This window comes from Ambystoma mexicanum, chromosome 2p (assembly GCF_040938575.1).
Source record: "Ambystoma mexicanum isolate Mex_15411 chromosome 2p, UKY_AmexF1_1, whole genome shotgun sequence".
In the NCBI taxonomy this organism is placed as follows: domain Eukaryota; kingdom Metazoa; phylum Chordata; class Amphibia; order Caudata; family Ambystomatidae; genus Ambystoma; species Ambystoma mexicanum.
Genome location: NC_090923.1, coordinates 1414643506 through 1414666529, shown reverse-complemented (window position 1 = coordinate 1414666529; position 23024 = coordinate 1414643506). Strand labels below are relative to the sequence as shown.

The 23024-nt window shown below is 46.5% G+C and overlaps 1 protein-coding gene across 1 annotated transcript in view; it reads right to left on the bottom strand.

The window, feature by feature from the left end:
- The window catches only part of LOC138567566 (uncharacterized), a 171228-nt gene that overhangs the window by 126873 nt on the left and 21331 nt on the right, over positions 1 to 23024 (bottom strand). Inside the window, exon 2 of the mRNA XM_069645915.1 lies at positions 20118 to 20237. Coding sequence (XP_069502016.1) covers positions 20118 to 20237 — 120 coding nt within the window. The remainder of the gene's footprint in view (positions 1 to 20117; positions 20238 to 23024) is intronic.

The window sequence follows — 23024 nt, the reverse complement described above, 5'->3', positions numbered from 1 at the left end:
CCAAAGGCCACATTTTGATGGAAAGAGAGCCGCAGTAGTTCAGTAAGAGGGTAATTTGTTTGTATGCAGGCAAGTCAAGCTAAAATGTTAAAAACCTCCTGTAAGAAGGACCTTGTTTGTCATGAAATCGCACAACCGCCCCCTTTGGACCTCTTGGTCCCTTCGACAATGTGCCGGGATGTTCCCAACACCCTCTCAACATGGTGGACGCAACTCCTTGATGTGCGGTATAGTTTCAAGCGCGCTTAGATAAGCGCCACGTCCCCGTGCTTCTGCATGTGTCAATGGGCTCACTATTCCTTGTTCGGGTGTAGTTTCTTGCGCTCGCTCCAAGGGATTTCCTTCGCCTAATTGTGTTTTCCTGATACTCTGCTACTGTGTCTTCTGCGGATCTCCCTCCAGGACTGCTTTGGGGTTGCCCTCGGACGACCTTGCCGTTTACCCAGTTTTCCCAGAGCCTCCGACCCACCTGCACCTGTGGTCTCCGCACCGCGGCTTACCATCCAGGACTGCTCTTGCGGTTGGAACCGCCTTGCCGCTTGTCCGGAATATCCGGAGCCTCTGGACCTCACCTGCAACTGTGGTCACCGCACCCACGGCTCTCCTTCCAGGACTGCTCTCGCGGTTGCCCTCGGACCACCTTGCTGCTTGCCCTGAACTCCTGGAACCTCCGGACTTCACCTGCAACTGCGGTCATCGCGCTGCGGCTCTCCTTCCAGGACTGCTCTTGCGGTTGCCCTCGGACCGCTCTACTGCTTGCCCTGAACTACCAGAACCTCCGGACTTCTCCTGCAACTGCGGTCATCGCACCGCGGCTCTCCTCCCAGGACTGCTCTTGCAGTAGAGGGCAAACTGCCACTCTTGAACGCTGAACTTTAGTTTCCTGCCACAGACAGTGCGGCGTCTGCAGAAGCCCGTCCTTATCTCCACGAGACCGGCAGCTACAGGAAACGCGGGCAGACAGATCCATCAAGAAAGAAGCCTACCAATCCTAAACAGGTGGGCCCTCAACTCAGTCGTGACAGTTTCACACACCCTTCTTCTGACAAGGCAACACAGATGGATCCTACCATGCAGGATCTCTTGCATGGCATGCAAGAACTCTACCAAGAAGTACATAATCTTAAAGCAGAGAACGCCGCCCTGAAGCAATTGGTTCTATCCCGAGATTCGGCCTATCAGGATTACGCGTCCACAAGTGGAATAGTGGACAAATATGACGGTTCCCCTAAATTGCTCCATTCATTCCTGGATTGTTGTCTAGTACACTTCACATTTAAGCCCTACTATTTTTCTATCCCTAGAACTAAGGTGGGGTTTGTCATCTTACTGGCAATGCCCTGGCTTGGGCCACACCACTGGTTTCAGCAGGAGATCCCTTGTTGGATAATTACGACGGCTTTATCAAGGCCTTCAAGGAGATGTTTGATCGTCCTGACCAGGTGTATACGGCACAAGAAAAGCTATTGGGGTTCCACCAAGGATCTCAGGACATGTTGTCCTATGTTACCAGGTTTAAACAACTTGCCAAGGAAGCTGAATGGTCTAATGAGGCATGCTTTACCCTGTTTCTTCGTGGACTCAATGACGAAGTAAAGGATGAGCTGGCCAGAATTGCCTGTCCAAGTTCCTTCCAGGCCCTTATGGATTTATCCCTACAAATAGACTTCAGAATCCAAGAAAGAAAAGCAGAAAGGAAGAGAACGCAAAGCTCTCCTCCCAAGAGCTCTTCCTTCATCCCTACCACAAAGGAACACCCTCCTGCTAATCCTGAACCCATGCAATTGGGAGCAATGAGAGGACCTATCTCAAGCCAGGAAAGAAGCCGCAGATTTGACAGCGGGTTGTACATGTACTGTGCCTCAGACAAACATCTGGTTAGGAATTGCCCCATAGCACCACCCAGGCGTTCGGGAAATGCCAGCTCCCGATCCTGAATGGAGCCCTTCTTCGAGAGACCAAGGACCGCTCCATCCCTCCGATCCCAGATCCTTCATCTAGATGCAACCTGGTAGTCCTAGAAGTTACTCTACTTCCTTCCATTGGAACTTCAAAGACTGTTCTGGCCTTGGTTGACTGTGGCGCTATGGGTATATTTATGGACGACCAATGGGCATCCAGGCATGATAGTCCCAAGGAACAAAAGGATATCATTCAGACAGTGGAAGGAATTGATGGCTGCCCCCTGTCCTCAGGACCTATTACCCAACAAACCGGGAAGATCACGCTTTCAATCCACAACCACCAAGAAAGCATACAGTTTGACATAATCAAAGCCGCACACTACCCAGTGGTTCTAGGCAAGCCTTGGTTAAAGAAGCATAACCCATACATCAACTGGTCTGCTGGCTCCTTATTTTTGGTTTCCGAATACTGTCTATCACACTGTTTGTCTTCAGTTACCTATCCAGATGTCCCCAAGGTCGATCAAAGGAACAATTCCTCTCTCTCTCCATCTCAAATGACAATCATGTACCTAAGATCTACCAGCAATTCTCTGACGTCTTTTCCTCTGCCATTGTTCAAACCCTGTCTCCACATCGACCAGAAGACTGCGCCACTGATACCGAGGAAAAAGCTGTAATTCCCTTTGGCAGGATGTTTATCCCATCTGAACCTGAAAAGAAGGCCCTAAGAGAATATTTGGATACCAATCTTGCTAATGGCACCATCCGTTCTTCCAAGTCACCCGCAGGAGCATCCTTATTTTTTGTACCCAAGAAAGACACTAAGGAACTATGACCCTGTCTAGATTATAGGGGTCTAAACCAATGTACCCGGAAGGACAGATACCCTTACCACTGATATCTGACATCTTGGAAGCACTCAGGGCTGCTGTAATTTTTCCCAAGTTAGACTTGAGAGGAGCCTACCATCTGGTACGAATAAAGGAAGGCGATGAATGGAAGACCGCCTTTCGAACACCATTCGGACATTTTGATTATCTGGTCATGCCTTTTGGGCTTGCCAATGCCCTGGCTGTCTTCCAGCGGTTTATGGATCGGGTTTTTTCAGACATGCTTTTCTTCTCTGTTATCGTGTACGTGGATGACATTTTGGTGCATTCCAAAAACCCCACACAACATCAAGAACATGTTTCTGCCGTGCTACAATGACTCAGAGAACATCATTTGTTAGCCAAACCAGAGAAATGCACATTCCATGTCTCTACGGTACGTTACCTAGGATTTGTTTTGAACGCCCAAAGGGTGGCTATGGATCCTGTCAAAATCGAAGCCATCACATCCTGGCCAGCCCCCTGCTCCGTAAAACAAGTCCAATCCTTCCTGGGCCTTGCAGACTTTTACAGGAAATGTATACCTTCTTTTTCAGCCATTGTGCAACCAATCATGAGCCTACTTAAGAAGAATACCCCCTTTTTAATGGACCTCCTCTCAAGAAGCCGCTTTTGTAAAATTGAAGGAAATGTTCACTCATGAACCCATCTTGATACAGCCTGACGTTACAAGACCCTTTCTGGTGGAGACAGACGCCTCTGAAATCACGCGGTGTTGAAACAACGAGCCCTAAATGGGTTCGAACATCATGTGGCGTACTTATCTCGGACCTTGCTCCCATGTGAAACCCAGTATTCGGTTCTAGAAAAAGAACTGCTTGCCATTCGTCAAGCCTTTAAAGACTGGCGTAATCTCCTCCTGGGTGCTACCCATCCTGTACAAGTGCAAACAGATCACAGGAACCTACAAGTCCTTCAGTCCATGGAGTGCCGGAACAGCCGACAAGCACAATGGGCCTCCTTCTTTGCTCAATACCAATTCCAGATATCTCACATTCCAGGGAGCTCCAATATCATTGCAGATTTTTTGTCAAGACGTCCTGACTACCCAACTCAGGAACGGCCCACCCTGCCTAAAATGTTTCCCAGCACTGTGTTCATCGCTCAAGCATCCGACACCTTGGAGTCCATTAAGAATGAGACTACAACCTTGGACCTTTGGAAGGACTTCCAAGGACACAATCCTTGGGGTCTTAAGTACAAGAATGGATTCCTTTTTCGGAACACAAAACTAGTCATACCTACTCAATCACTACAGAAGCGCATTTTGCACCTATGCCATGACACCTATTACTCTGGACATCGTGGGATCAGTGGTACCCTTCTTTCCATTCAACGAAGCTTCTGGTGGCCTAAGATGCTAAAAGATGTTCAGATGTATGTCCAGGCAAGTGCTGTCTGCAGGACTACTTCTCCAACCAGATCCTCCTTCCTGACCCTGGGAAATCATAGCTACAGATTTCATCGTGGACCTTCCCCCTTCCAAGGGGCATACAGTTATACTGGTAACCATCGATCTCTTTTCTCACATGGCTCACTTTACGCCATTATCAAAATTGCCTTCGGCTCCAGAAATGGCCGGACTCTTTGTAAAACACATTTTTCGTCTTCACGGGCTACCATCTAAAATCATCTCAAACCATGGACCACAGTACATCTCCAAGTTTTGGAAACCCCTCTGCAAGGTGTTAGGAATTCTACAAGCGCTTTCATCCGGATACCATCCCCAGACAAACGGCATTACAGAAAGGGTAAACCAGACCCTTGAAAAGTACCTACGCTGTTTTTCCACCAAGGTTCAGGACGATTGGTCAGGGCTCATACCAGTCGCGGAATTCGCTTACAATAATTCTGAACACTCTTCGATAAAGGCCAGTCTGTTCTTTTGCAACCTAGGTTTTCATCCTTCTGTGTTTCCTTCTGTGCTAGCCTTCTCCGAGCCCTGTTCCTTCTGTTGATTCCTGGACTGCTCAGTTGGTTTCAGTTCATCAAGAAGCCTTGAACCATCTATCCCAGGCTAGAGAATAAATACGATTCGCAGACTCCAAGAGACGCCCTGCTCCAGATTATAATTTTGGGGACAAAGTCTGGTTATCTTCCAAATATTTGCCCAGACACTTAAGACCAAACAAGCTGGCACCCCACTACTATGGCCCCTTCGTTGTGTCTAAGAAAATCAATCCAGTGGCCTATCAATTACGATTGCCTACAACTTGGAACAGAATCCATCCGGTTTTCCATTCTTCCCTGCTAAGGACTTACCTCCACTCTACCAGGATTGCTCCCCGTCTTCCTCCTCTTCTAGTCCAGGGTCAAATTGAGTATGAAGTCTCCTGAATTTGCGATTCCAGGTACAGAAGGGGAAAATTACAATACTTGGTGGCATGAAAAGGTTATCCACCCAGTGATCATACTTGAGAACCAGTCTCCAACCTCAATACCCCCAGACTGGTGCAACGATTCCATCGGTTACATCCTGGCAAACCAGGGGGTACGAGGTTTCGGAGGGGGCATACTGTCATGAAATCGCACTACCGCCCCCTTTGGACCTCGTGGTCCCTTCGACAACGTGCCCGGATCTTCCCACACCCTCTCAACATGGCAGACGCAACTCCTTGATGTGCGGTATAGTTTCAAGTGCGCCTAGATAAGCGCCACGCCCCCGCACTTCTGCGCGTGTCAATGCGCTCACTATTCCTTGTTCGAGTGTAGTTTCTCGCACTCGCTCCAAGGGATTTCCTTCACCTAATTGTGTTTTCCTGATACACTGCTACTTTGTCACTGTGTCTTCCATGGATCTCCCTCCAGGACTGCTTCGCGGTTGCCCTCTGACCGCCTTGCCATTTACCCAGTATTCCCAGAGCCTCCAACCCACCTGCACCTGCGGTCTTCGAACCGCGGCTTACCATCCAGGACTGCTCTCGGGGTTGGAACCGCCTTGCCGCTTGTCCGGAATATCCAGAGCCTCTGGACCTCACCTGCAACTGCGGTCACCGCACCCGCGGCTCTCCTTCCAGGACTGCTCTTGCAGTTGCCCTCGGACTGCCTTGCTGCTTGCCCTGAACTCCCGGAACCTCCGGACTTCACCTGCAACTGTGGTCATCGCGCCGCGGCTCTCCTTCCAGGACTGCTCTCGCAGGAGAGAGCATACTGGCATTCTTGAACACTGACTCTGGTTTCCTGCCTGTCTGTGGCATCTGCAGAAGCCAGTCCTCATTTCCACGAGACCCGCAGCTGCAGCTATCAGTCTTTGTCCAGCCCACAAGGGCAGTCCAGCACCGAAATGCCAGGCAAACCTCCTTAGAACAAGAGTACCAACAGCAACCCCAGAAAAGTGTTTCAGCCTTGTTGGCCCTCATCAGTGAGATGGAGTTTTGCCTCTGACCACAGTGAGCAAGGGCTCCATGTATGGGTTTCCCTCAGGTAATTTGGAGTGACCAACCCCAAGTTCCTTGCAATAATGCAAAAAAGGTAGCAGGTGCCCCTCTCTGGGGTTGATGTTGGTACTCTTGTTCAAAGGAGGTTTGCCTGGCATTTCGGTGCTGGACTGCCCTTGTGGGCGGTACAAACACTGATATGCAAATTGATATTCCACCTTTGGGAAAAGTACAGTGAGCAAAAAGCGATGGCTGCAGACTCTCAACTTGGGGAAAAAACCACAGAACAGGTTATTGGTGCACATGCTACCTTTTTAGCATAAATGCTGCAAGCATGTTTGTTAGCAGCTCTGGAATTTCAGGTGCCAGGTTTACAAAGTTTACTGGGTTTTGATAGATTTTAGAGAGAGAATATTAATGGTAGGGGCAATATAATAAGTCTGGTGTTAAAGAGCCCCTGGAAGACTAGGAGTTGGCTGGATACCCAAGGTATGAATATTGGTGGGAGGGTTTGCATGTAAGTGTGAAGTATATGTTGTAATGTCATTAGTATGACTCGCAAGTGACCTGGAGTGGGCAGGGATAAAAGAATAGAAAGAAGGAGATGTGTGTTGTTGCCCAGAACCACAAATGTTCCATTCCTGTAAATGTTCATCTCCAACTTCAAGAGAGAGGGAGGGTTGTGATGAACGTTCCATTTCGTACCTCCATTAAGGTCCTTGAATCCAGAAGTGACGAGTTTGGATAAATCATGCATTACTCACCGTAATCGTATTTCTGATGAGTGTTTCTGCTTCGATTAATATTTTGGAATGTATTAGTCAGCAATAAAAGTATGGTCATGATGGTTGCAGCCTACTGTAGGCCTCGTCACAAGTTGGGTGGTACCTCTTAAAGGCAGCAGTAACACTATTACCACCGCATTTTAGGGTCCACCCAAACATGAGTCTGGCGTGTTTACCGCCAGCTCAGAGCTGGGGGTAAACGCCCCAGAGAAATTGCCATTTTTGGGTGCAATTCGCTATTAGCGTGCGCTAATTGCGCCGAAAACTCCCATTACGTCCAGTGGACCCAGTGGGGAATGGGGAAATTCCGTTTACCACCAAACCCTTGATCCGGCAGTAATACCGCTGGACGGGTGGGCGGTTAGGCAAATACAGTGGGATACCGCCCAACTCGTGATGAGGCTGTGTTTGTAGAAAGTAGCCTTGTACCAAATTTCAACAGCTAATGACTAGATAGTGTATTGACTGCTTAGGAAATATAAGTTATATTTGAACAAAACAAATTGTAAGATTCAATTGAGGGATTGTATGCGTTAATTCTTTTGTATTGTTTCATCTTCTTAAATTGTCTTTTATATAACATAATTTTATATGGAATATCGTGTTACTGTATTAAATTGGCAAAAGGTTTATTTTATAACCATGTGCTAAGAATAAAAAAAAACAGTTTAACATGCTGTGCATATAGTCTGACATCTAGTGGTAATCGTGGAGTATTGCATCTTTCTTTCAAAGATCGAAAAAAGGGACGTCGACATGGACGTGACTGTAACACTATCCCTAGCGTGACATGTAGCGTAACCAAAATCCTTCATGTGTCGAGGTTCCACTGGTTTCTTTTGTTCTGCTGTGAGGGAGCCTTACAAAATGCGTGAGTGAATACAGAAGAAAGAAGGTGTAAGATATCTATATTCCTTCCTCCCAAGATGGGAGGAAGGGTGGGCGCAAGTGAATCTAAACAGATACAATTGTTGGAAAGGGGGCAGCCCGTCTCCACTAGGCGCTTTAAAATAAGGCAAGATGCATTCAAGGCACTGTGATGAGCAGGGGGAATGGAGGGGTGGTCTCTCATCAAGCAGGACCCCATGCTAACATAATCAAGTACAGTTTGATTGCATGGTGTGGCCCAAGGCACAGCATCATCGCTATTTTGCATAGATATTAATATTCATATGTAGAAGAGAAGGCTTGCGCAGTAAATGTGGCATTGCATGCACTAGGACTAAATCCACGAGGTCACAGAATTCTCCAGTCATGCTCGCGCTCCCACGAGGACAGTTTGCGCCCTCACTCACCACACAATTTATTCATTGTTCTTGAACGTGTTGCAAAGATGTGCTTCTCACCCAAGAGGAATGTGCCTACAAGGACGCGATCAGAGAACGGCGACATGTGTGCATGTTATCTCACACTGGCCAAAGCATGTACCAGCCCATTCCCAGATGACCACGAGTTATAGCCTATATAACTGACTAAATCCTAAGATTTCCGAATTCCATGGCAACAGGTGCCCTTTGACCACTAACCCCAAAGTAACAAGTCCTGAAATGTTCAAAGAGGATGGATAGCGCATATCGTTGAAGCGACAAGCGTGTGATTTGTATTGCGAAAAGCTGCAAGGGATAAATTATAGTTCAAAACAAGGGAGGAAACCTTGGAGCCGAATGGTGTGGAGGGAGTGAGTGAAATGTGTGTGAAGGTTAGAGTGCCCCAGACCTCCTGTGTGTCGGTCTTAAAGTCTGCTAAGTGCACAGTATGAGTGATAAAACACGCTGTTTAGTAAGAGTATAATTAATGTGTTTTCAGACCTTCAACGTGAGAAAAAGATGAGGCCCACAGCACCCACATGATGAAAGACAGACAGACTGGACTGGGACCTATAAACTACCATCACTTATGGCTAAAGGTGGTGTCTGTAGACAGTCGAACCAATCATTGATGCAGGTTTTTTACTATGTATTGCCTCAGTTATGACAATGTTTTTCTTTATAAGATTCTGCTTGTACTTCTTTTCACCAGAATGTTCTTAGCAGCCGAGTTCTTTGCTGTTGCTCTCATCTGCGTGTGAGATTAAACTCGTTACCCTTACAAGAGCGACTTGGGCCTTTCTTCCCTAACAGGTTGTATTCTCTCTGGTGTGAGCGTTCAGGGACGTGCCTTCACAAGCATCAGAAATACGATTGTGGTGAGTAATGTATGTCTTCTGATGCTTGTGAATCTTCTTACAATCAAATGCTGTGCATAGACTAGCGAGCAGTACCAGGAGATGGTGGTGGGATGTGGTAAAGCACAGTAGCAAAGAGATGTCTTAGCACCACTTGTCCCACCGGCGAATCAGACTTGGAGTGTGTGTCTAAGCAGTAATGTTAAGTGAAAGTGTGAACAGAACTTCAGGCAGATGCTTTACAAATAGAATCAAGAAGAAGATTTTCAATAAAGGTTATAATAGCTCTTGTGCCGCTAGTAGAGTGAGCTCTAGGTGTAAAGGTTAAGTCTCTTTTCGCAAGTGAGTAAGACAGTGTGATGCATTTAGCAATTGCTTTGGAAATAGCTGATTTTGAGACAGGGTTCCCTTCGCTACCAGCTGCCACAGAGGTAAAGAAATGGCTTGTCTTTCTCAGTGGTTTAGTCCTTTCAAGGTAGTACACCACCACTCTCCTAACATCTAGTGTATGGAGGCTTCTTTCAGCAGAGTGACTTGGATATTGAAAGCAAGTAGGAAGTTAAATTGATTGGTTCACATGAAATATAGCAATTAATTTAGGCGCTGTGTGTGTGCGTGCGTGCGTGCGCGTGTGTGTGTGTGTGTGTGTGTGTGTGTGTAGCAACACCTTGTCTTTGTGAACAGTCACAAATGTGTCTTTAACTGAAATGGCCTGCAGTTCGCTAACTGTCCCTATGGAAGTAACTGCCACTAAAAAGGCAGCCTTATAGGTGAGGGCCTTAAAACTGGCTTTGTGCACTTGCTCAAAAGGAGGTCCCATTAATTTTGTGAGAACAAAACTCAAGTCCCATTCGGTAGTTGGGTTAGAAATAGGAGGGTGAAGCCTTTTTACTCCTTCCAGGAATGCTTTTTGCGCCATGAAACATAGCTCTGGGACGTGGCATACGCAGAGAGCACAGCGAGGTGGACCTTGAGTGAGTTGAAAACAAGTCCTAAGTCTAATAGGTGTGTTAGATGGACTATATCTCTAGGTGAACAGTCAATAGGATTGATGTGTTTAGAGCTACACCAAATGACAAATGGCTGGTGTTATGTTTCTGTGCCTCTTTAAATATGTCCATATATCTTTGAGGTAATTGGAGATGCCCAAACCCTATGACTTCAGGACCCAAGCTGCTAAGTTGAGTGTTTAGGGGCACGGTGCAGTGTCTTCCCTAGGTCCTTTGGCATCAGGTTGGGCGGGCAGGGCAGTTTCCTGGGAGAAGAAACTGACATTCTCATCAGATGCGAGAACCATGGCTGTAGAGTCCACATTGCCGCTACCAGGATTAGCATAACTAGTTCCTGGTGCATCTTGTGCACTATCTTGTTGAGAAGGGGAATTGGGGGGAAAGCAAAGGCAAATCTCCTGGACTATATTATCCAGGGACGGTTCCCCTTGTATCATATCTGCGGGTAATTGGAGTCTTAGTCTGGGCAGTGGGCATTCTCCAGAGTTGCAAACAAATCGATGTCTGGATGACTCCAGTCTGCAAGGAAGTTGAATAGAATGTATTCTTGCAAGCACCACTCGTGTTCTATGGGTAGGTGCAAGTCTCTGCTGAGCACGTCTGCCAGAAGATTGTGTTCCCCTGGAACATGTTGTGATAGTAGGAACATGCTGTGTTTGAGTAGCCAATTCAAATGATCTAAAACAGTTTGGCTAGCCCTAGTGAGTGCCCCCTGTTTGTTTAGATAGCACATGACTGTGGTGCTGTCTGTGAGGACAAGAACTGTCTTCCCCAGTAAGTGTGTTTGGAAGGCTTTCAGTGCTTTGAACACCACCAGCAGTTCCAAGATACTGATATATTTGGATGCTACTGACTGTCCCCACCCTGACAGAGATGCGTCCATGGTGAGAGAGGCTTCAACTGCGGGGGTGGAGAAGGATTTTCCCTTCAAAAGGTTTTCTTTAGACCACCACTGCAGAGACTGAACGAGGGCTGTCAAGACAACCACTAGATTGTCCCACTGACTGCTTGCCTGACACCATTGGCTTGAGAGCTACTCCTGCATGGTTTGCATGCACAGACGGACGTGAGGAACCAGGAAGATGCAGGATACCATCATCGCCAGTAGCCTCATCGCTTTGTGAATGGTTATCTGGCAACTCACTACATACTGAAGGATTTCGAACAACATGTTTTGAACCCTCTTGGAGAGAAAGATAATGCGGTCTCCTGTGCAAATTAGTGCCCCCGAAACTGTTTGACTTGACTGGGGACTAGAATTGACTTTTTGTCATTGATTGAGAATCACAGATCAAAAAGGAGATCTCCTGTCTTTTGATTGCTCTCCAGACACATTATGTAGGAACATGCGGTTATGAGCCAGCCGTCAATATAAGGGGTTACTGGAATGGACTGCCTTCATAGGTGAGCTGCCGCTACCGCTAGTACCTTTGTAAACACCCTTGGGGCTGAGGCGATGCCGAAGGGGAGTACCTTGAACTGGTAGTGAGTGTTCTCCATCTTGAACCTGAGGTACTTTCTGTGCACTGGCAACATTGAAATATAAAAGTATGAATCTTTCATATGCAAGTGGCCATGTAATCACCCTGTTGCAACAGTGGGATTACTTCCGGTGGAGTTATCATCCTGAACTTTCGAGGTTTGAAATATTTGTTTGCAAGACGCAGATCTAAAAGAGGGCGCATGGTTAGAATACTTTTTGGGTGCAAGGAAGTATATTCAATAAATATCCTCATTTACATGAAGATGAGGGACGACCTTGATCGCTCCCTTTTCTAGAAGGATCTGGACCTCTTCCAGCAGGATCTGTAGAAATTCTATGCAGTACCCATGGGCGACAGTCTTGAGTACCCACTGATCTGAAACAATCCACTCCCATGCATGGGTAAAAGATGTTAGATGTCCACTGACAAGGGAAACATAAGAGGGTACCCCTACTGCCGAGTCATTTGCTGACCGTGTGTTGGCGAACCTCTGGCTGCAGAGTTTCTCCTTCTATCGCTCCTGCATTGAAATCCCAGCTGTTGTGGGGACTGGAAGCTACTGCACGTACCTTGACGGAAAAACCAAGGGGCTCCTCCTGACCCGTAGTGAACCTGGGAGGAACGGGAAAAGGATTGCCGATGAACGGACTGGTGGGTATTAAATGCCCCTCGTTGGACAAAGGGTTTGGCCGAGTCTTGTGCTTTTGGTGGTGTCCAGGGCTTCATCGACCGCCTTACCGAAAAGAGCACAGTCCTCCACCGGTTTGTTGATGAGGGATGGCTCAGTCTCTGGTTTAAATCGTTATTTTTTGAGCCAATGCGTCACGGTTCGGCAGAGGTGCTTGTGCTAAGAGGTTTCCCGCTATCTCAGCTGAATCCAGAGTGTTCTATAGTATGTTTTGCGTCAAATGGCATCCTTCAGCAAGTAGATTCCGGGACAGTCTGAAGGCCTACCTGCATGGGTCCCCATTGTGCATTGCTATTGCTCGCAGGGAGAGTGCTGTTATTGGCTATTAAACTAAACATAGCATCAGAGGTGGTGACACATTTGCCAAGAGTGTACAGCTTCTTACAATTATTGTCTGGAGGAGACTCTGACAAGGATAGCGGTACCCCTGCTCATTTCCTGGTGGTTGTAACCACCGGGGAGTCCGGGACAGCGAGGCGTCTGATATACAGGGGGTCCTAGGGTGCTGGGCGGAACATCTTTTCCACTCAAGGGTTGACTACCTCAGTGAGTGATGGTGTGAGCAAGGAGGGAGCCAGGCATTTCTTCACCAAGTTCAGGAGGGGAATAGCCTGACTGACAGGGACCTTCTCCTTAAGGATATCCTCCACGAAATCTGATTCAGGTAGGCCTCCTGGGTGACGATTCTGAAGTAATCAGCCGCTGTCTTTAGGAGGTTGTTGAAAAGCTTTTAGTAATTAATGGGCAACACATCTCTGAGTTGAAAAACGGGAGGAGTGTCCAAGAAGATGTTGTCAGGGTCTTTGGTCGGGTTAGTGTGCCAAGTGCCCTGATCATCACAGGGGACTGTAAGAAACCTGAAGGTGCTCTCACCTCTCCTCCTCTGAGATACTCTGTTCAGGTGGCCATGGAATTGCCATTGCTCTTGGATCCCGACCCTGGGGTGGATCACCTGAGTGGAGGGTTCTTGGGGATTGGAGAGAGGGTACCTGATGGCGAGACATGGTGTCCCCCCCCTTTTCTGACATTGACCTTCCCTCCTCTCCATAAGCCTTTATGGGCGACTGCTGATCTTATTCCATGAACCTCTGTAAATGTTCCTTGGGTACTGGGAAGATATGATATGGCATTTATAACGTGCCTACAAACACTGCGACAAGTCAAGGGAGGGGAACAGAGGGAGGACAAGAAACAACAATCTGACTAGGCTTAGTGACATTGAGATTAAGAAAGTGCAAGGGAGAGGGGAGGGGAGAAGTGCCGGGGGTGTGGGAGGATGGACAAGTGCAGTACAAGGAAAAACAGGAAAACAACAATTAGTGCAGCCAACGGGTGGCAAGTGCAGGTGTTAGGAATGCAGACAGCAAGTGTCAGATAAGTGCAGGAACGGGGACTGTAAGGATACAGATAAGTGCAGGAGAGGGGACTGTAGGATAAAAGATACAGACCACAAGTACGGGGGGTGCCGAGAGGCAGTGCAGATATGCAACTGGATGGGCAGGGACCTGGGTCTGGGTTCAAAGGGTTGTCATGTGTCGAGTCCATGTAACAGGAAAATGATCCTAAGGGGAGAGTAAGAGAGAAGGCAGAAGCAAAGAGGAAGGTCTTGAGGTGCTTCCAAAACTGGAGATGGTTCTGCTCAAGTTTCAGAGAGGTAGGGAGGCGCTTCCAGAGGGAGGCACCAGCTGAAGTAAGAGATCTTCCCCCAACTCGTTGCTTGGAGAAGCGACTGACCTTCAATGAGTTGAAGGCGGAGGAGAGAAGAGCTCGAGTAGGAAGATATTTTGGGAGAGATAGTTGAATGTATTGGGGTCCCAGGTCCCAGAATGCCTTGTGGACAATGCAGAGGGTCTTGCACCTGATCCTTGCTGCCACTGGGAGCCAATGAAGAGATTTCAGTGCTGGAGAGATACAATCCCTGGGATTGAGGCCAGAGACTGGTCTTGCAGTCCTGTTCTGGATGAGTTGTAGCGGCAGGAGATTTAAAAAGAGGCTGTTCCATTAGTCCAGCCTAGAGAGAACCAGAGCTCGGGATACAGTAAGCTTCTTGGGGAAAGTGAAGAAGGGAAGAATACCTCTGAGGAGGTGCAGCTGGTAGTTAGACTTCTTAGAGATGTCAAATATGTGAGGAGAGAAGGAGAGTGGAGTCAAAGATGACCTTGAGGTTCTTAGCATCACATGTAGGAGTATGAAGAGGATCCAGAGTGGGCAGCCAGAGAGTGAGAGGAAAGGAAGGTGAGCCGATGAGGAGGATCTCCTCCGTCTTACTGGCATTAAGGCAGAGATCATTGGTGGCACACCACTCCTGAATTGCGGACAGACAATCCGGAATGAGAGAGGGAGAAGAGGCGGCTGAGGGGAGCCTGAAAGCAAGCTGAGTGTCATCCGCATAGCACTGAAAGTTGGAGCAGCGAGCAGCTATGCGGTGGGAGAGAGGTGCCAGGTATTCTTTCAACAGTCAAGGAAAAAGATTTGACCCCTGGGGGACACCACAGGTAGAGAGAGTGATAGAGGAGAGCAAGGACCCAAGTTGGACCTGGGAGGGTCGGTCAGAGAGAAAGGAGGTCAGCCAGGCCAGGGCCTGAACAGTGATACCCAGGTTATCCCAGAGCCAGTTGAGCAGGATGGCATGGCTGACAGTATCAAAAGCAGAAGAGAGAACGAGGAGAATGAGGACAGGGGGATGGTTAGTGTCAAGGGGAAGAAGAAGAGGCAACTAGGAGCAATGCAGATTTCCCAATGTAAAACCATTTTGGTACCTTGACGATGAAGAGAGGCTTATATGTCTATAGCCATGAAGAACAGGCATGTCACCCTAATGAGTCTACACAAAGTAAGGTAAATAAGAGTGACTTGTTCCACCTGCAATCCAATGATAATCAGGGAACATATAAAAATGGGTGTGCAGGAAAAAGACGAGGAAGGATCGAGAGGCTGCAGGAGGACTGGAGAGCCTGAGACCTTCCGTGCAGAGGGGACGAGACGCCAGAGTGCCAAATCACTGACAAGGTTCCTGGGAGTCCCGCCAGGAGTGCAGAGCCGGACTGGGAGCTCTTGTCAGGAAGGCAGAAAGCAACTGCTATGAAGAGCGGAAGTGGAGTCCAGCACAAAGGCCGGGACATGCAGCGGGAAGCAGCCGGCGAAGCTGAGGAGCAATACTGGTAAGTGTCAGTGGACACCAGAGATGTCGGTACACTCCGGGAAGGGCTGTTGAGCCCGACGCTCGCAAATTTTAATGCCGAGCGTAACAAAGTTTTGAATGTTTAACATATTGAAAAGCCAAATGCTTTCAATCCTGAATACCAAACCTAACAAAAAGTTGGACAGTTGTAATCTTGAGTCCAAAAAGCTGAATGCTTGCAATTCTGAATACCTAATATAATGAAACGTTGGACACTTGCGATCTTGAGACCGAAAGCAGAATGCTTGTAAATCTCGAATGTCAAGCATAACGAAAGCCGAATGCTTGCAATCCTGAATACTGACCATAACGAAAAGCTGGACATTTGCAATTGTGAATGCTGAATGTAACGAAAAGCCTGATGTTTACATATTCCAAGGATTGAAAGGGGATATTGAGCCCACAGCACTACCAGCTTGCTAATATTGTTGTCAGAACGTGGCAAAAAGGGGCTGTTGGGCATAGCCAGCAAACATGTGACCAGCAGTGAATGCTGAATAAAATGAAAGGGTGTATAGGGCCCGAACAGTGAACATTTGGTATATCTTGTTGACTTTAGCAAGAGGGGCTGCATGAGCCTGTGCAACAGAAACTGTATAAAGACATTATTGCCAAAGAGACACCTCCAGAGTAAAGTGAAAACACTAAACTTGTGAATGGTTGAAGATCAGCTATGAGGAACTTATGTTGCGCGGTTTATGATGGTTGAACTGTGTGGACTGATAACTGCGCCTAGAGCGTTATGTTTCCTAAGAAAAATCATGCTAACATCAAGCCTTCAATCACAAGCAAGATCTGTGGTCTGACAACTGCTCCTAGACCAGAAGCCACTAAAGATGCAAAAAGCAGCTAGGAGGTGTGAACCATAGGGGAAGCTAACTAAAGGATGGGTAGGCAAACCCTATAATTGCTTTCAGGAACCTATGAGCCTGTGAAAGTTTGGTAACAAGATATCTGCTGGACATGACGGTTAGGGAAGGGAACCCTGAAAGTTAAAACTGGTGAACCTACCTGTGTCTTGGGGTACGGGTCCCAAGACCAGAGTGTTGTGTAAGAAATGTTATTGTGTTTGAAGTTAGGGAAGGGAGAGCCCTTTGAATTGAACTGTGATACCTGCAAATATACAGAAGAGAACCTCAGAGTTTGCTCAGTTCTTGCTGAAAGGAGGTTACATTGGAACTGTGTTGAACTTTAGACTCTTTGAACATTTGCTTTGGAACATTGATTTTGGTTGAGAAAATGTCCCCACTAGTTTTGATGTAGTAGAGGGGAGTACCATCTTCCGGTTCCGGAAGCACCTCAAAACCTTTCTCTTTGCTTCTGCTGTCTCTCCTCCTCTCCTCTGCTGACCCCTTAACTGGAACTAGAACTGCACTTGCCACCTCGACATCCTCTGATCTCGGCACCACCTGCACTGCCCACCTGACAACCCCCGCAGTTGGGGACTGTTTCTGTACCCCTACAGTCCCCCTCCCAGCCCTTGACACCCGTTGTCTGCACTTATCCATGCACTTGCCACATGCTGGCTGCTACTTACTTATTGTTATTATCTTTGCCATGTACTGCACTGTCCCTGCCCCCTTGCCATGCACCTGCGCGATCTGAATGACACCTGGTCTAGTAGGATCGCTGTCCGTTCTCCTTTTTGTTCCCCTCCCTTGCCTCGTCGCGCCTTGAAACACTTGTGTATAGGCGCGTTATAAATGCCATATCATATCATAGCATAGGTTTTGACACAGACAGACATTTGCTTTGGGACTTATTGGCATAGACTTCCCTTAGATTTCTTTAGGCAGGGAAATCCCACCACAGTATAGGGTTAGTTAGGCGTTACATTATCCTGATCATTAATACAACTGGTTTGAAATACATCTTTGTTGTCTGTGTCATCTCTCTTGATACCATTTCTGTCTCACTGGGCCCAGTCAGGGTCTTGAGAGAAAGGGTCCTAAGATGGATGACCTGGGTCAGGGACATAGTAAATGTCCTGGTCAGGGTCATCCTGGTCATCAAGGAACACATCCACATGAGGTTCCTGTGGATGTTATTCAGCCAGGGATGCACATTGTACACCTGGGGAAAGGAGCTTTGGAGTCTTTAGAGGTATAGGACAAGTATCCACAGGCCTATGTCTCTTGAAAACATCATCAACTCTATCTGAAAAGGTGATAAACTGGGACATTTTCTCCACACATGCTTCCAATTTCTCGCTAGTTCACCCAGAGGAGTTGGACTCATTAGGTGGGAGGGAAGGGTTGGGCAGCTGGATCAGCATCTTGCTGCAGGGTCTGAGATAAGAGGGGGAGAGGCTGAAGTATACCCCTCAGCTAAAAGGGAACCCGATTTAGAGTCAGAACCATTTACACAGGCTTTAGAAAGCTTCTCCCGAAGCTTTGGGAGCATTTTGGATGGATGGGCCCGCTTAAGCAAAATATTTCGACGCTTCCGCACTGAGGGGCAAAGATTTAGCAGGAGCACCCACCGAAGATGAGGTCTTAACGCCTTATGCAGGCCGCTATGGTGGCAGCACAGAGGGTGCTGAACCATGAGGTTCAGTAGGCCCCATCAAACCTTTCGACGGGCCTGTGGGTGTCAATGGCTTTCTCGGCAGATCCATCGAGGAAAGCTTAGGGGTTGTTTGTTTATGTGTTGTGGTGTGACGTGTGTCCTTGTCGCTCGGCTGTGATCTCACTATTGCACTGCCCATTGCACTGCCAGTGGCATGCTTGTCGGGGCCAGGGACGGACAAGTGGAAACTTATGGGTTCCACCGTTAAGTCTATGGTTTCCGAATCGGAGCCGTGGCTGCTGGCAGACTCCCCGTCCTACGCGACGGTTCCGCTGGGGGAGTGACTCTCTGCCTGTCTGGTGCCGACCGCCCACCACTTGGTGCACCTGTCTTTTAAGGTTTTGGGCTAAAAAAGTTTTCAGACCTCACAACGCTGCTGTTCGTGGTCACAAGGGAGAAACCGATTGCACTCTTCATGGGTATCTTTCCAAGGAAATTTGTTGTTGCAAGATAGGCAGAATTTAAAGAGTGTTTACTCCATAACAAAAGAAATGTCAGCCAGACTGAAGGAAAAAAAAGAGGATCGGCAAAGAAGAGGCATTCTCAAGAGAAAGTCAGTGAGACAGGAGCCCACTCTCCCTATTGTGAGGCCGGGCCTGAGGCCAAGGCTGCGAAGAAATCAGTCGTCAGGTTGTCGAATAGCCGTCAAGTGATCATCAAGACAGCCCTCGAGGAAAGTAAGCGAGGACCACTTAAATAAGATAAAGAAATATTAACTCTAGATGAGCTCTGCATGTAAGTCGGAAAAAAAAACTATCTGTGGGACCTCGACGATTGAAGGATTGTGGGTACACTAAATGTCACGTTAGGGATATTGTTACAGTCACGGCCATGTCAATGTCCCTTTTTGATCTTCGAAAGAAATAGGTAATACTCTGCGATTACCACTAGATGTCGGACTATATGCACCGCATGTGATTCTAAGCAGATTCAGTAGCATCATAATATATGTTCCTGTTGTGCACAAGTGTTGTGTGTGAACATGGGAATATATCTAACTGTTTCGCCTTGTTATTGTTCCGTGGTATCAGCAATAGGCACCACTGACTTAAACATTCGTTTTTTCATGTTTCCCATGACCGGTTTGGAGGAATGATGCAGATGGAAAATAATGTTTAAACTGTTTGTGAACATGGGTGCGGTAACTATAGAGATGGTAATGAAGCCTATGGACTTGTCCTGCTTTAGTGAAAATGGGGCAGGAACACAGAAAAGCGTTCCAGAGAAAATTAAACTATCTCCCTAGCATATCATGCACACCAATGTTTTTCCAAAGCTAGTGGAGTATGTAAGACTGCAGCTTCTGCAGACAGGCACAATATTAATTTCTCCTCAAGCGTTTTGCATAATGCCATCTTGGAATTTTCCAGACAATGTTAGAAAGGCTTGTAGCAGGACAAAATGAGGCTGGAGGCTAGTGCGAATCACACAAACAGCAATTGAGGAGGTCAGATCACGGATGGTTGGGGAGTCAGTTTACTGGGGAATTAGGTTGCTAGCCAAAGCCTTCACTATTATGCACTTTGACATCACTTATAGAGCAGTTGATCAGCAATATGGTGAGACTAAACTGTACTTGCAAGAGCACTGGCAAAGAGATAATCTTCTCAATAGCCTAATCTAAAAAGGCGGGTTTATGGAATCAGGAAACTGGGTTTGCCAAGGAGATGCTTATGACTCTGGACTTTGAGGTCTGTCTGTGATGTATTGAATAGACAACAGTGAGATATATTCTGAGAATCTCTAAATTAGGGGGCCAGAGCATTCAGATGGATGGAATTCTGAGTATTGGTCAGCATATGAATTATGTGGCAGCTGGAACTGTGGGGAAAAGCCACGGGTAAACACAAGAAGATGCAAACAAAGACAGGCAACTGTTGGTCTAGCCAGGGGGGTCTGAAGCACATCTGCAAATTCAGAGAAACGTGAAGAGAGAAAGCGCAGAGAAAAGAATAACAGTGTGTACACATATCCACTAATATATACAGAAATGGGCCTCAGTAAAATGTGTTCTCAAACAGAAAAGCTGACTTAACACAATCATTTATCTCTGGATCACGTACCGCATGTTTCTGCACTCCACAGTTGTTGAGCTCTAATGTATCTGGCTGGATGTCCTTGGTGAGACACTTTGTCTCTTTCAAGTCAAAAAGGAGATCGACATATTTCTCTTCAAAAATTACCTGTGGAGCAGAATAGCCAGACATCATTAATATATCACAACTCCAATCGGTTACCAGACATTTGATCGAAAAAAATTGGTCGACTGGACAAATGGTCGAACCAATTTGGTCGAAAACCAAATGGTCGAATTTTTTTAAATTTTTTTTACCCCTTTTTTTGGGGGGGGTCCCCCCAACCCCCCTTTTTTTTCTAAAAAACCCTTTTTTTCCCTAAACTACAACCTTAAAAATATATATATAAATAAAAAAAAATTCGACCATTTGGTTTGTGACGAAATTACGTCGACCAAATGTCCTGTCGACCAATTGTTTTGAAATGTCCGGACACCCTCCAATCTAGTGATACTTGCTACAAATACTGGAATCCAAGTCCATCTATTTCCCTGACTGTAGACTCCGCTTACAGCTATGTCTTTGCTATTCAAGTGTGATGAGACGCCTGTGTCTGGCTTTGCATCCACATCCTCTCCTGCTAGCAAGCATAATCTATGCACTTACCTCCCTTCCTGAGAAGTGGTGAGTCATGTCCCTGTGCTTCACTCCCACGAGTGATACAGAATCCCACGTCTGCTGAAATGTGTTGACCTTGTCTTCAGTATTCACCCCCAGCATTATTTTCCTCCTAAAATCTCATCCCTCAGCTTGATTTAGGTTTAGGCGAGAATTGATTTTGTGCTCTTTTTCACTTAAGGGGTCATTTTGTAATAGGTGCAAAATGCACACAGGGAGAACCAATGCTAGCACGTGTTGGGGGCTCTGCATGCAATCTTAAAGATTTGCAAGACGGAATGGAAAGCAGAAGAGTAAAATCAGGCAAAATCAGTACAAAAAAGAAACATCGTCGATAAATAACCCTTTGCAGACATGATTACTAATGGATTCCTGTGGAAGGGAAGTGCTGTTTAGCTGCTGCTTAATGAAGGCTTATTCAATAGGAATCCATACATTTTTCACCTGAATGGAAGTATCACGCAAGCATAAAGCAAAGCACACGCACAAGATGGAGGAGAAAAGCATGATAGAGATCTAAACTGTGTGCCGTGCCCCTTCTCAGCCTTCTGTGCACTACAAATGAGCTGTAGTGGGAATTGCAGGTGTTAAAGGATTATGCCTTGCTTTTACACCTCCATTTCCAACCCACCCTGTCAACTTTAAAACGACCCCCCTTAGTGTCTTAATGCAAGGTAGGTTATTGACTTTACTGTTAATCTGCCTTCCCCATCATTATGTCGTGCATTCATCAATTTCTTACACTTTGAGCACCCTTGCATGACTTGTTTTGCCCCCAAATTCTTGCAGCTTTCACAGTTTGTATACACACCTGTTACTTTTTTTTGGGAATGCAAGTGCGTCACATACGAGTGACATATTTTGCATATATATTATTTTTTTTCGTTTTGACAATTGCTTTTTTTATTTTGAATTCTTTATTCACATTTTATCAAACAATAAATGAACAAATGATAACATATAGCGTGTCATACATATCATATAGAAGATACAGACAAGAATAGGAGAGAAAAGAAAAAAAACATAATATACACATGTTGAAGAACTAGAAGAACTCGCTTGAGGTATACACATTCTCTTTCCAATCAATAGAAGGCGAAACTATGGGTCAAGAGAGGGGGCGATGTACCAGCAGAAGGATGTATTGATGAAGGAGCATATCTACCTCCAGACAAATAACGCATGGAGATTTATAATGGTGTCCCTATTCTCCATTAGAAGCTGAGAATATGTGTTGAAAGCATATTGACTCCCCATACCTTGAACATTATAAGCTTACGTCTTTAACTCAACTGACATACTCAGTCACTGGTCAACACACACCCACACTGTAAGCAAAAGGCCATCTCTCTGACACAAAGCCTTTGATGCCTCCTGCATGTCACACCAAGAAAGCTACAAGGGTTCTTCTGATCTACAATCCCAAAACAAAGCGCTGGCTTCTCGCCTTTCCCTCTCCTCCTAACTAACCAAATGTACCTGCTCTCTTCCAGATCCATCAGAGCGCCTGGAGACCATGCAAATGGAAATGTTGCAGAGCATATATTCTAATCACATAACATAACAGACTTCATTAGCACCGCCATTATAATCTAGTGGTGCTCAGCCTCCACTATGGACATCTGTTCTTAGGGACCTTATTAAGTGCTTATGTCGGTCACAGAACCTGTTTCATAACAGTTGATTAGTTATTGCATTTATTGAATCAATCACCCATCACACCCGTTTTATCCATCAAAACAACCTGAAAAACTATAACCCTTCAAATCACACACACCAGCTTGTATGATCATCTCCGGCAGGATTCCACCCTGCCACATGAATGGAGACCCCATTAGTCTCGTTGCTCATAGGTCGTTGACTGGCACTAGACACTGACCTTGTCAGAGCACTGATACAGTCAGATCTATCAGCTACTTTGAACTCTGTCCACCACAAAGGTCTCTTGGACCACTGGTCGCTAACAGGGTTGTGTGGATCAATACTACCATGAATGCCATTGATTCTGGTAAATCTGACTTAGTCATCTTGGCACCTTCTGGCAACCAACCAATCAAAGTCGGTTATGAAGTCCCACAGGTATCTTCCGTGATCCCTGTTTCATATAATTTGCTCTCCTTAGTACGGTCTGTGGGATTCAAATTCACAACAAATAAGGTGATACTATTGCCTTTAGAAATGATTGTGACTTGCATTTAGCTGTTTGATTGAAGTTGGTGTGTGAATGCAGACTAACGTTCAGATTTTTTTTTACATTGAACCAGGTCTCCTTACCCA